General features: G+C 33.0%; 2 protein-coding genes across 2 annotated transcripts in view; both read right to left on the bottom strand.

The window, feature by feature from the left end:
• Nucleotides 1-9,583, bottom strand: part of LOC111000460 (scavenger receptor class B member 1) — a 65,310-nt gene extending 55,727 nt beyond the window's left edge. The window contains exon 1 of the mRNA XM_022269903.2: nt 9,389-9,583. The gene's annotated coding sequence lies outside the window, so the exon portion shown is untranslated. The remainder of the gene's footprint in view (nt 1-9,388) is intronic.
• Nucleotides 9,584-10,892: 1,309 nt separating this feature from the next.
• On the bottom strand, nt 10,893-14,526 carry LOC111000464 (zinc finger protein OZF). Its single transcript, XM_022269909.2, has 6 exons — nt 14,315-14,526; nt 13,938-14,085; nt 13,716-13,769; nt 13,474-13,593; nt 12,521-12,955; nt 10,893-11,926 (listed from the first exon to the last, which is right to left on the bottom strand). The coding sequence occupies exons 1-6, from the start codon at nt 14,453-14,455 to the stop codon at nt 11,205-11,207; spliced, it is 1,620 nt and encodes a 539-aa protein (XP_022125601.2). The 5' UTR covers nt 14,456-14,526; the 3' UTR covers nt 10,893-11,204.
• Between the last annotated feature and the right edge of the window lie 144 nt (nt 14,527-14,670).

Here is a 14,670-nt window from a genome sequence, read left to right on the forward strand (position 1 = left end):
TGAAAGTTAGTTTTTTTATAACTCAATTTTAGTAGATTTCATGGAGATTGAGATTTGTTTTTGAGAATAGATGATTGTTTCACAAATATGTGTTTTATTACCTTCTCTTAAAAGGCTTGAAATCTTTCGACGTAGTGTCGGATTTAAGCAGACGAACATATGTCCAACATGAAACTACGTCGCAAGACGTTCACGTCTGTCGACGTAGTGTCGCATTCGAGCAAAGAAACACATGTCCAACATGACACAACGTCGAGAGACGTCCTCGTCTGTCGACGTAGTGTCACATTGGGGCAGGAAAACACATGTCCAACATGACACAACGTCGCAAGACGTTCACGTCTGTCGACGTAGTGTCACATTTGGGCAGGAAAAAACATGTACAACATGACACAACGTCGCAAGACGTTCACATCTGTCGACGTAGTGTCACATTTGGGCAGGAAAACACATGTCCAACATGACACAACGTCGAGAAACGTTCACGTCCATCGACGTAGTATCGAGTTTTGACAGGCACATATATGGCCACCATCACACTACGTCGTGGAACGTTTGTCATTTAGTATGGAAAATTCTACTGCCGTAATGTGGTTTCAAGGGTAAGTGCTCACTGTCAGCGAACGTGTTAATACCTTATTGCATTTACGACATCTGACTTTGTCATTGCCATATTAAAGCAACATTTTTTACACAATCATTCCCATTTATGACAAGTAGAGCAATAGACATAAAGCTGAGTGTACACGTGGGATGTAAACCAGACGTGACTTACAGTTGGCCTACTACGTAAATATACTGAAAGTCTTGGGGGGGGGGAGTGTGCATATATGTTATTTTGTATTCTTTAGGTGTTTCTTTTATTTTTATTGTTCCATTAAGGGTTGCTTGAAAGAATTCGCTTGTTAGCGGTAAGGCGCCCATTGCCCTAATTGCTTATGTAACCTGTTTTTAACATGTATTTTTTTTGTTAAAGGTAACGAAGTTTGAATAAATAAATACAACAAAACGCGTAATGTCTACAAGTCGGAGATATTTGTATAAAAAAATTATTAAAAAGGCACTCTATAGCAAAACATATCATGCATTCAGTGTCCCCGATTGCTTGCATTTATGGGTTGAATTCTGTAAACGTAAAGTAGGTAACCATTTTAGGAGCAAAATTTATAGTGAAACCTTTTAGTTTACAGGAAAAACATTTTATTTGTTTTAGTACGCATATTATATTTTTAAAATTTGTCTTTATAAAATTTGTTAACAGAGATTTGTGTTAAAAATAATGTAAAGTCAGATTTAGACTTCGTTTAACTACGATAATATATCGACCGTAATAATGTGAACCTGCCTTTACACCACAATTTGGAACGCAGTTACTCAAGCGAATCGGCGCGCGCGCATCATTCAACTTCTATAATGTTTTATTATAAATACAGTTAAACTTAGCAAAAACATATCCTTACCTTTAACGACAACATAACTTAACTTCTGAACTAAAATACCGACTACCTAAACCTTAGTAAAACCAGTTATTATTTTTTTACGAATGAACCTACGGCCTCAACGAAGAAAGTCGCACGCAGAGGCCAACTTCTTGAAAAACGTGAAATAAAATATTTTTGTATATTAGCAATATTATTGTAAAAAAATTCAAGGTTTTTATTATTTCCGCATATTATGAGAATTATTACTTCCCAGTTTGATTACAATAACGTATTCTATTTTTCTGCAAAAAAATACAAATTTATCCGTGAGTGATTTTTCTCTAAAATTTAATAAATTCAAGTTTTGCCCAAATCGAAATAGAATAACTATTACTGTGAGTAATAAAGCAATATAAATTTATTACGAGGAAAAACATATTATTAATTTAATAGTATTAACTCTGTGAATTATGTTAGTAATTAAGTTAAAAAAGTTTTAATGAAAAAAAGCCTTCAAGTCAGGCGTGTATTTTTATACTTCCTTGCTTTCCTAACGTACATGTACGTAACAACGCACAGTAAATTTTCATAATGCCTTAATATAAAGAAGGATTATGTACCTTTATTTTAATTAAACTGCGTTACATTAAATAATAATAATAAAGTCTGCATCTCAGGGCATCTGACAGAGGTGATACCTTAAATCATCGTGTCTCAAGCGACCGATGGGGTGATCGAGTTTGTTTAAAAGGGAGTAGCGTAACGCGTTACGTAACGAAGCGGTTTACCGACCCAGATGTAGTTATTACTTCAAAAACAAATAACATAAATTATTAGACGCAACTGGCGGCACTATCGCTAAAAAGCCATATATTTCAGGCAACTTTAGTAAGAATATACTACAAAAAAATATTTAAGGTAAACTGTATAACCAAAGTTTAGCTGAAACAATACCTGACCTAACCTATTTTGTTTTAATTAATTTATTTATTTTTAGTGTATTGACGACGGTGCAATTCAAAGGAAATTCAAAGGAAGCAGCAGAAGCTAATGCTGTGAGTCCATTAGAAACTTACAGGACTTCTTGAGACCTTTGCATTTCTTATTCATAATGGCATACATTTTCGTCTTATTTTATTTCACACAAATTACCGCAAACCGTTTTATAAGCACAGTATATGACGCGTCAACTTTCACTGCGTTTTTTCGTAACACAATATGCTACGAATTATGCAACTTCCGACTGCCTCTTAAATACGCAAGAATACTTGACTGTGATGTCGTCTGCTTGGAAATCAGGCAACTGTGTTTCTTACAGGATAAAATTTATCACAAATCTTGCTGTTTAGAAGCGGATAAAGTGAGGGAATAATTGGCGAATATAACTGCAAAATAGTTTTAAAATATTAATTTAAAAAATGACTGGTCTTCATTGATATTTGTTCAGTTATATTGTGTATTCTGAACATATGAAAAAAATATCTGATTGACAAATTGAGTTATAGTTTCATACATATTCAGAACAACCAACAATGGCGCTACCACCTTTTCGGTCTGGAGCTTAGATATTTGTATTTCTAAAAATAATGCGATCAACTGTTTTCCTAAAGATATTTTCCTTTATACGATTGTTAGATACGCACACACAGAAAGTCATTGGTGGAAAGTGGGGGTTCGATCCTACGATCCCAAAGATGAGAGTCGCACGTCAACACAGCTCAATCAGAACAAGATTTACACAAAAACTGTTTAAGGCTAGCCGTCTCAGCAGCAAATCACCCACTAAAGTTTATTAGCATCTACAAAGGAAACATATTCTTTCCTTGTGTGGTTAGCTAAGGTCGTTATTTACATACAATTGGCTTTACAATTATGGTATAATAACACTTTTGCCTGTACAGCAATATACAAAGCGCCAATGTTATACGATTTGGCTTTGAATCCTCATACATTGAGGCTAAATTCTATCTCTGTAAAAGAAGCCTGACAACGCAGTTCTACCGTAAAAAAATTAAGATTCATATATCATTTAGTCGGTAAATGAATTTAGTTCCTACTTTAGGGGACCCTCTGCCTAAGTTATGACGTAATTAGCTTAGGTGACAACATTTTGTAGTGACCATACCAATTTTACAAATCTATTGCTTTAAATAAGTACATTAAATATATTCATTGAACGAAATTTGAAATACACCGTGTCTATACAGTATTGATGGTACGGCGGTGCTGCATTGCTTGGCGGGCGCACAGCCGTGCCCCCAGATAATTCGATAGACCACTGGACTGATGTGTGTCAAACACGTTGAATTTAAAAATACAGGAGTATTTGCCTTATTTTAGCTTGACTCAGAAGTTCCAAATACTAACAGACGCAGCGCACGCAAACAACTCTCCGTCATACTTTCAAATACAGGCCTAAAACGACTTTTTGATTAGCTGTAACAGTAAGACAACTTGTACTTAAAAAAAATTAATCTAGTTTCCCACAACACACGCGCCACAGAGACAAGTATCTATGTATCAATTTTGTCACAAGCATATTTCTGTCATGAATAAAGTTTTATTATTTAGCTCCAAGTCTTAAATCTGCTACGATCCACTCTAAACATCCTCCCACACCAAAAACTAACATGCTTCTAACCCATAATTTGAGAGCATTTTATTTATCCTGGTAAATATTACACCATATGGGATATATAAATAGCATCAAAATGCTGTTAGATTTGACGGCACACACAGAAAGTAATACAAGTCAATTTAAGTTTTACTACCGACAGTGGGGTAATCTACATAAATTCATTCTTTAACAAAATCAATGCCAGTTAAACAGTTCGTTAATTATAGGTCTGACCTTAAATGACAAGTGTTGTAAGTTAGCGGGGCATGGTCACAGCGAGGTTGCAAGCCTAATGAATCGTTAATCGTCTTTGTTAGTTAAGAAATAAGAAGGAAGACGATCATATACTTCAACGACTAGTAGGAAGCAATGTTTATGTCATTAGGGGGCTTAGGAACAGGGGGCAAACGGGCAGGAGGCTCACTTGATGTTAAGTGATACCGCCGCCCATGGACACTCTCGATGCTAGAGGGCTCGCGAATGCGTTGCCGGCCTTTTAAGAATTTATACGCTCTTTTCTTGAAGATAAAAAATAATAGAAAATCCCGATTGTTCGCAGATTTTCTAATAAGTAAATTATTCTATTCTTTTTCTTTCTTTCCTTTGCGACTGAGGCGCAAACTAGCTGCTGTGGTCTGTAGCACAATGACCAGCGCTGTGGAAAATTCTGCTCCTCAGCATTATGCTGAGTCAGGGCCAATCACAGCCACAGCACACACGCATTACACATTTGAAACGAGCCGAATAAGAAAAGAAATTTTATTATTCTTTTCTTTTTATTGATTTTGATCTCATTTTAATTTTTTTTCTTTGATTATTGTTATTTAGTGTTATGTGTGTGTGTTGTTTTTTGTAATAAATGTTATGTCTGTCTGTAATTTAACAGAGGTAATATATTTATCCAGATAGTACTGAATTTAAGTCAAACGGAGTAATACAAAATGGCGTAAGAACAAATGCAGTCAGATATAATTTATAACGGTTCATTGCATGATTAATAAATATCTCTTTGTTATTGGCGCGACAGACAGTCCTTTGTGCAGGGGTTGTTTTAGCGCAGATCAAGTCACCTATCTAGTCCTGGAATGCCATGAAGCCTGTGAAAAGCCAAGAATACTCTGAGCTTCTAAAAGGAGCTATGTTTCTTATCCAGGACTTAAGGCATCATATTAGGCACAACGGCCTAATATGAGTTCAAACTACATGACACCAGGCATAATGAAATATGCCTATTTACCAAGATGTGTAACAACAAGGCAAAATTATCGAAGAGCATGAGAGTAGACATAAAAAACGGATTATCGTCGATAAATACATCAGTTGTAGTGTCAGTTACCGGAAATTAATCATCTTCAGCAAATCTAATATTTAGAGAGTCGCACGCGCCGGTGTAATTACGCATGCGTGCCGACATAAGACATTTCACTAACCATAGAGGAAAGTTCTATGCGATATAGCCTTTTTGTGTTGATGCATACAGTGAATCTAGAATATTCTATGTTAATGGATAAATTCAGATTCTAATTGTCAATACAGCTTGGATAATATATACAAGATAAGGTGATGTCGATGTCTGAATGTCGCTTATAGACTCGAATAAGTTATATAGAATTCTGATCTGAAAAAATGAGTATTTTCACCAAAGAAATCCTCGTCTCAGAATCAGCACGTAAATTAATAACCTTTTTCACTCCCTGTGACTATATATTTATCATTATTTTATAAACAATGTAGGTCTTCAAATTTTTATAAATTTGGTGGTAGTTTCATCATACACAGGAGCGAGCCCAGATCAAACTCCAAATCATAGGGCGACCTCATTCCGCCCAATTCAAAAAAGACGTATGATCTGTGATTGCAAGATACTGAAGTTGTATATTTGAGGAATTTCAAGTCGTCGTTAACAGCGGATAGCAATCCGGCTTAACGCGTGATTTGACTGCAGAACTCGTAAGGTCACTTACGAAATCGGTTTCGACATAGAAAAACCTGCGCTGTGGCCATGGACACAATTCATACATGGCTGGAGTTGTGAACCAAGAATAGCCCGATGCCTATATTTATAATTAATAAGGTTTTTACTTCAACATCCTCCCGAGAAGTTCATAGTCAATTACAGTGTTCAATTTAGTATTTTGCGACTTTGTAAATCTTTTAAATTTTTTAAAAGAGTACCGAGAGTTTTTTACGCCGGCTTTTTCTCTCGGCCAATACCCTCTGTCTTCTTTGCCGATGAGTAGGGATGCCAACGGGCTCGAATTTAATGACGTGGAATAAGTGTTACCATCAAGATCCTATGTTCCAAAATAAAGATATTTTTTTTTTCAACAGAAAAGATGTTAAATTGATTCTAAATTTATATTTACTACCAGTTCGAGAATATCGTAAGAACGTCTCTGAACCTAGAGCTCTTTTAAGATTCGATAGTTAGCGAGAAAACCCTTATACCTATATATATTACCAAAGCGACATCTTAAATACTATTTGCATTACGACACAGTCACATAATGTTAACGTAACGTATACGTAAGAGCGGTTCGACGAGATTGTCGGAAAAATACACGTTTTAATATCGTGGCCTAGAAAGTTATTGCAAATTTAATAACCAATCGTCATCGTGAATTAACTTTGAAAGATCCATCTCGTCTTGAGAAACAAAGTGTTTAGTAAACAAAGATGTCGATATTTACCTATTTGTCTATATATAGGTACGTATAACGTACCTAACCTAGAACTATAGGTAAATTTTGTAAATGTGTTTTCTTAAACCAATTACGAGTTCACTAACAAATAATAATGACTTTCAAAAATATGATTCTATGTTAAAAAGTAGAATTTACAAAACTACCCTTTTTATTGAGAAACAAAGAGAGAATGAAAGTAGTCTCCAGTGGTAGACAGGGCAGATACATTTCTTTGTCAATTGTCAACACTCTCTTGTGTCTCGAGCAGAAGCTCTCTTCATATTAAATGATTCCGTCGATAGATAGTCTTACTGCCACTATAAGAATCTCGAATGCGTTGCAAATCTTTAAAAATCCTTGTGTGTGTGCCTTCCAACGTTGCCTTCAAGTTTAAAACTGTGAAGTTTTAACCAAACTTTTTGGAACCAAACTTAATACCAAATTACACACTCGTTTATCAACTATTCGAAGTAGACACTTTTATCATATATATTTCTGGAGATGAAGTGTTTTGTGACTTCTAGATTCATAGTAGGTACATGTTTTATAAATTACGTCTTGTGCATTTAAAACTCGCTCGTAATAGAACGTCATTAGGAAATTGGCATGTCTACGACCCAAAAATCGACAGCGTGTGTCAGTCACAGAAAGTCCTACTTGATTTAAAAAAATGGAATATAGCTTTATGGGTAGAATATAAAAATAATTATAAAACTATAGGCAATTAGAGACATTGAAATTATTATCAGCCTTCCAAACGCATCGTTTTAAAATCGATTGCAAATATGAATTCTTCATTGAACCAGTTATATCTATGTTTTATTCATGTTTATGGTCTATTAATCCCGTTAGGATCCTGAGTCAACGATCGGACATACAGCACGTTATATTAATTTATAAGGTACATCTATTTGAGTATTACTATAAATTAAATCAAACTTCTAGAACTTTTGAAATTGACGTTTCACCTTTTAAAATGAAACTAGAATATGATTTCGCTTATAAAGTATTTGTTTTTTTTAATATCACTGTGTAACACCAAAACTGACAAGAACCCGGTCAGGCAATGGCGGTAAAACACACATGCAAGATATAGACAGTCAAAATTATTTATATAGATACTATATATAGGTATTTTTTCCAACAATATATATTTTGTCTTTGTATACATTTTTTTCTTCTAAAGAAGTTTAAATAATTTTTTTTTAATAACAGGAAGGAAACAAGCTGGAGGCATCTTATGTTAAGTGATACTGCCATGGACACTCACAATACCAGAAGGCTCGCATTTGGGTTGTCGGCGTAATTCTTTGCTGAAATGATATTTATACTTACTCTCTGAATGTCATACGTAATAATATGTTGTATAAAACTAGAAAATTAAGACACAGGGGCTGATACTTAGCTCTATGTCTCGGCTCTGAATCCTGCCCTTAAAGTAATAAAGCAATTAATAAGCTCAATAACACTAATATTTAATTTATTCATTAAGGACCTGTAGTTCCCAATAGGCCATACCTTATTATACTGACACCAATTTGATTAAATATTTCTGCGTCCGATCCGATCAGAAAGTATACAAATGTGTATGTTTTCATGATTGTTTCTAAACGTCCATACTATAACGAAATATTGTATGTTTCGAGAACTACCTATTTTACTGGTCGAGTAATTAGTTCTATTTTTAGACGGAACGGTATTTTTAGCGGGTAGAACTCGATTCGTGGGAGACTCAAGTCTATATTATTTAAAAAAAACATGCCGTTATAAAACTTGAGTATTCATTTGAAACAGTATAATCATCATATTATGCTGTACCTAAAAATTGTATTAGAGCACGTAATTAATAAAATAAAAATTGCTATTTTGAAGACGTTCGAATCCGGTAAAATTTATGTAATTCTCAGCTGTCTAATAAACTAATCAAAAATGCGTTTAATTCACGTTTAAAAATACAGGACGAATTTCTTACACGTAACAGTTTGAACCAATAGGGAAAAAATTAAACAAACCTTGCAAAACTTAATGCAATTAACGATATCCGGTTTTTGCTGACATTAAAAACGGGTCGTTACTTAAATGTGATTAGAACAACAAACTATTTTGTTACGTAATAGCAATTGTGTGGTAAAAAATGAAAAATGAACAATAAAATTTCGCTCAAAATAGCAAAGGATAAAGAAGTTTGAAATCTTGAGATGTCTTTTTTTTCTTAATGATGTCACAAATAGAGTGAGCAATCCGTCATCTATATGCTATATATTAATCATTAAAGGCAAATCCTTGCGCAAAGAAAAGGGACCGCCTTTTTTTTATATATAAGGGGGGGCGCTGGACTGTAGGTTGCCTATAAAAGCTAACTATCGCAACAATTTCTTTAAGTTTTCTCCATTCTTAATAAGGAATCTGAATGTTTAATTATGTGTAACATGTAATGTTTGTTGTCTATAACAACGAATAGTTAGTATCTTCATAATTTGTTAATAAACGGACTGTGGACCATCAAGTGAAATTCCCAGTTCGTAATTTAAGCTACAAATTGTAAAAAACACAGATTAATAAACTATGACCAGTGCTTGCTTGAAAACCTGACATCAAAATATCACATAATATAACTTACAAGCTAAGAAAATTGAGGTCACGTATGGCCATAAATCTTACCGTACCTAGTGGTAATATATTTTTGCGAAATAACACTCAATTTAACTGAACACAACACAATTTGAACACAAATCGCGGTTTCACGTCCACAATATTTTGACAGCTTACAGATGTCAAATGTTCCCGCCAGAGTTTTCTTTTTAAATTCGAATGACACCTCTATGGTCACAAGCGGCGCGCCAAACGTCGCGATTCAAACTAAGCTTGACCACTTTCCAATTTAAGGTGCGGCGTTCATTGGGTGATTAAACAATGAGAGAAATGTCGGTAACTGTTCTCTAAGAGAAATTTATTTAACTTAGTTTATATCATATTGTTTATATATTTTCTTAATTTGAGGTGGTGTTTCTGTTTACTATTGAGAAAGTAGTTATAGGCTTTGAAGCTGATTAAAAATTACCTATAATATACCACTTAGTTAATAAGCAAACTAATTTATATATGAGACACTAACATATATTTCGATTTATTAACTATCACAATTAATTATAAAATATAATTAATAGCATCATTTGTATTGCATGAATTTACGTAAAATATAATATTGCAGGTGCTAAATGGAATTCACCCGAATTGAATAAAACGAAACCCTGTCATCACTAAAACATTACATTCCTACGCGGTTGTACTTTCGCCGAATTAGTTGACAAAATTTACATACATTAAAACATCAACGTCAGTCTTGCTCTCAAAAAATAAAATCGTCTGAAGATGATGATAGCCTCCGAGAGTTTTAAATACACAAATACTATATCCCGATCAATAAAACGGATTGTTCATTAAATTGATATCCACAGACAATGGAATATTGATTTAATGTCGGCTAAGCTTTATTTAACGTATTAATTGAGAAAGCGTGTCAGTATTTAAGTGTATAGAAATAAGAATCATAATAGCTCATTGTTTTTATTTGCCGAGTAACAGTTTAATACAACAATATGGATACTCAGTTATTTAAATAACGTCGCATTTTTTTTCAATATTGGCTGATTCTAATAAATAAGTTATTTATATCTTCACACCTTTTTCTCGTAAGGGTAGGCAGAGACTATCGATCTCCACCAATCGCTTCTCATTAATCTGTTCTACATAACAAGACCATCTAAACATTCCGTTCCCTACCCTTGTGTCATTACGTCCTATTTTAACCCTGCTCATGTATCTTACCGATACTCTAATTATTCCAATAATTATCTCATTGAATGAGAAAAACCAGATTTCCATATCCTTGATGTCACAATCTGGAAGTTATCTGTATCTCAATAAATTCGGAATCAGTATTGAAGTCACAGGTTAAACAGATATTATGATTTTTTAAAGTTTGCAATAATAAGGGTCTGTTTCACAATATATGGATAAAGTACCAAATAGCTATGCAATACCGTTTATTATATATTTTTTTTATATTATAATTATTCGGAAGATAAAATTTCGCGTTTCATGACGAATAGCGCTATCTGACAGTCGTGAAATGCAATAATGGAGTTTATCCTACCAATAAATAGCTTATTTGGAACTTATCTGGAATTGTGAAACAGACCGAGATTTAAAATTTCCAGCGGAATATCACAAATACTAAGATAGCGGCGATCGATGGCGTTAGGCAAAATTTTAATTAGCCTAATTTAAATAAAAAATAATGATCTTCCAACTACACGATTGCAAATATAATATTCACGGTTATATCCGTTTAACAGTGAGTTATTATATATTAGGTAAAAATATCTACAAATTTTGAAGAGGTCACAACGCCAATTGATGTTGTTTACTATTGGGTATATAAAAAGCTCTTTTTAAATAATAAATATATTGTATAAAAAATCACACATCATTTTTACATTTATGCCGTTTCAAATCACTAACTTCCGTGAAATTACTATTACATACATCACAATACTTAGAACTATGTACCCGCAAGTGTATTTTTAACTTCCCATTTGCGAATTCATTCAAATACTTTTCGTCGTGTACCCTCATATGTTTCGATAAATTACCAATTTGCTTATTGCATACTTTACATGTATAGGGTTTAACACCTGTATGTACACGCATATGGCGTTTTAATTGTCCCGTTTCTCTAAAGGATCGCTTACAAACATCACAATCGAACGGCTTGTCCCCAGTATGAATGCGCATATGAATTTTCAAATACCCATTATCTGAAAAGGATTTTTTACATATTTTACAACTGAAAGGCCGCTCACCCGTGTGCGTCCTCTCGTGGAGTTTAAAACTGGCCATTTGCGCGAACTGCCTATCGCAGAATGTGCATAAATATGGTTTAAAACCTGTGTGTACCCTCATATGGACTTTCAAAGTCGTATACGCCCTAAAGTTTTTATTACAAACGTCACACTTATAGGGTTTCTCGCCTGTGTGCTGCCGTTGGTGTATTAACAAATAGCTTTTGCTTGAAAATTTCTTGTTGCAAGATGTGCATGTGTGCGGTTTTATGCCTGTGTGTATAATGTGTATATGGCGCTTTAGATGTGTGCGTTGCGGGAATCGGCGCCCGCATATATCACACACGTAGGGACGCTCACCTGAAAAAATACAAGAAATATTGTATTCAAAGAATTTTATATCTTTTTTAGTTTCACAAAATACACGGGTCAACATGAAATTTGACTTTGATTGCAAAGCATTAAATTTCGGTAGTTTAGGTCGTAATAAGACGGAAAAAAAATATGGCATCGGATTTTAATTTTTGATTGAAAATAAAACTATTGTAATAAAAATGTTTATTATTTTTATTAAGTTTTACTATCAAATTAGATTACAGAAAATACAGTGTAAACGTTAATACCCCACTCTCACCGCGCGGTCTTTTTAAAAATTATAAAATCAATTAAAATTTATGAAAAAATTGAAAAATGAGTATTATTATTATCACTATCGCAAAAGCAAACTTTATACCGAAAAAAGGTATTTTCTTTTCGTTTTTGTGCATAACTAACTGGAAAATAATAGTAAAAACTTTAAGACAAAGAACGAAAATTTTTTTGTAGAGTCGTGTTATTAAACCAACTTAAAAAAAATTAAAATGAAAAAACCATTTTAACGAATGACATATTATATAGATGTGAAATCTTCGGTAATCTTATAGTAAAACTACACTAATCAAGCAAGCCACTTACCAGTATGCGTCAAAATGTGCGATTTCAAAGTCTGATTATGTCCAAAGCATTTGTGACAAATATCACATTTGTATTTCTTTTCCCTCGTATGCACTTTTAAATGTTCTTTAAGACCTTTTTTCTTAGAAAACTCCTTCTCACAAAAATCACATTTAAACTTGACTAGATGTATTGAAAAGTGTTTTTTCAATAACCGTGGATCATCAAAATTACTTTCGCATAAATTACACGCATATCCATTATCTTCGTGATTCTCACTTATATGTGTTATTAGATCTTTATTTTTCTTAAATATCGCATTGCATATAAGACATGGGTAGGTTTTCTCGAATTTGTGCGTTTGTATGTGCATTTCCAGCGAACCGTGGTATGTGAATTTCTTTTGACATACTTCGCAGGTGTATTTCTTACATTTTTGTTCCAAAGGTTTGATGTCTGTAATAAAATAAATAATGTCGGAATACGTTTCTGGAATTAAATAATGACCTCTGTAAATATATACTGGATGCCAATTGCCATGTTATATGTTAACAGAAGATAAACCACTTCATATGGACATTGTATAAATTTTTACAACAAACTCGACAACGCGAAATTAGATTATCCATAAATAAATTAAAAGTTCTCGTTAACCGTAAATAAATCAATAAAGTTTCTGGACAGAAACCGATGGAAGCAAATAGTGCACTCTAGATGCTTTGTTGCAGCCCACAACACTCAGACATGAGCTGCCGATTAAAGAGAGAATCAATAAAGCTTTTAATAAATTTGACAATTATTTAAATGATTTTCAGTTTGATTCTTTCCAGTTTAAATATTTATGGTTTTTGAATATTTATCTTTTTTGTTGAGTTTCATAACTGTTTCCTATATGAATAAAGTTATTTTCAGTTTGAGCTTAAAAACTGAAACAGTTTGAGCTGAAATTAACTTTATCTTTAACATTAACTTACCACCATCCATCAATGGAGGTGTTACCCAGTCAGCATCAGGTTTAGAATCTTGACTCTGTAAGGTAGCCAATGGCTGGTCATCTACATCTGAGAAAATGTCCTCTAGTAGTAATTTTTCATCTAAAATGATAACATCAATATCATTAACTAGTCAACAAATTATTCTAATCTAACCAGATTGGAATGAAATAAATGGAAACATTAAGGGATACGTATAGAATATAAACATATTATTTACAAACCTGTCTCTTCTTTATGCTCTGTAGTTACTATGTCGAAAGGTTCTTCTTTAGTTTCTGAAAAATAACGTCAGACATTATTTTCCTAAGCCAAAACTTTGTCAAATTACAAAGATTTGTATAGTTTTTAGCATTAATACACAAAGTATTTATTTATCCGTACAAATATAAGTTAATAAATATCTATATATAAAGGTTGTGAGATCAAAACAATGCTGTCTTTACCTTTAATGTAATAATCATTGTAATACTGTAAAAATTGATCTTCACATGTTATTATTTGTAATCTAAACAGCTCAGCATCTCGCAGTTTCGGTATACATATATCACAAATACTGTAGAAGGACTTTAAAGTGTCTGCAACTTGACATAACTGAAAATTTAAAATACCAAATTAGGTCAAATATTAATTACGTTTTAAGCATAAAATTAAAATAAATAATTTCAAAATATGGTCTCTGAATGCCTTACATAGTTTGTAGAAGTAAAAAAATGAATTTACAGAATCATATCATTACTTTTTCATTGTTGCAAAATATGTAATTACGTTTACTGCATTGTAATTGAGGAAACGGATTAGTATTAATTTATATTACATGTACCGTGATATTAAACGTATTTTGCAACTTATCGGAATAAGTTTCTCCTTTTTCATCATATAAGCACAACTCCTTAAGATTTTCAAATGTGCCATGAGCGTGACAACAGCGGCATATACCACTGATATTCCATGTTTCAGACATTATGAAAAGACTGATATAACAAAGCTAGAAAAATAAATAAAAACAGTAAGTCTGTAAAATCTTAAAATGTAAATGTAAACAATAAATTTCTCTATATAATAAGACTGATTCTCATTATCTGCAGAATACTAGTCAATTTTCAAAACTATAAAAATTTGAACATCAACGCTCAATTGACATTTACATTTATTTGACTGATTCAGTTTTGCCTTTTT

The sequence above is a fragment of the Pieris rapae genome, chromosome 15, assembly GCF_905147795.1.
Source record: "Pieris rapae chromosome 15, ilPieRapa1.1, whole genome shotgun sequence".
Taxonomy (NCBI): Eukaryota; Metazoa; Arthropoda; class Insecta; order Lepidoptera; family Pieridae; genus Pieris; species Pieris rapae.

Excerpts from the sequence above, each read along its gene's own strand:
- LOC111000464 (XM_022269909.2), bottom strand. The coding sequence starts at position 14,455 with ATGTCTGAAACATGGAATATCAGTGGTATATGCCGCTGTTGTCACGCT. Across the intron at positions 12,956-13,473 it reads ACCTCCATTGATGGATGGTG|ACATCAAACCTTTGGAACAA; the intron begins GTAAGTTAATGT and ends ATTTTATTACAG. Across the intron at positions 11,927-12,520 it reads GCACATTTTGACGCATACTG|GTGAGCGTCCCTACGTGTGT; the intron begins GTAAGTGGCTTG and ends GTATTTTTTCAG.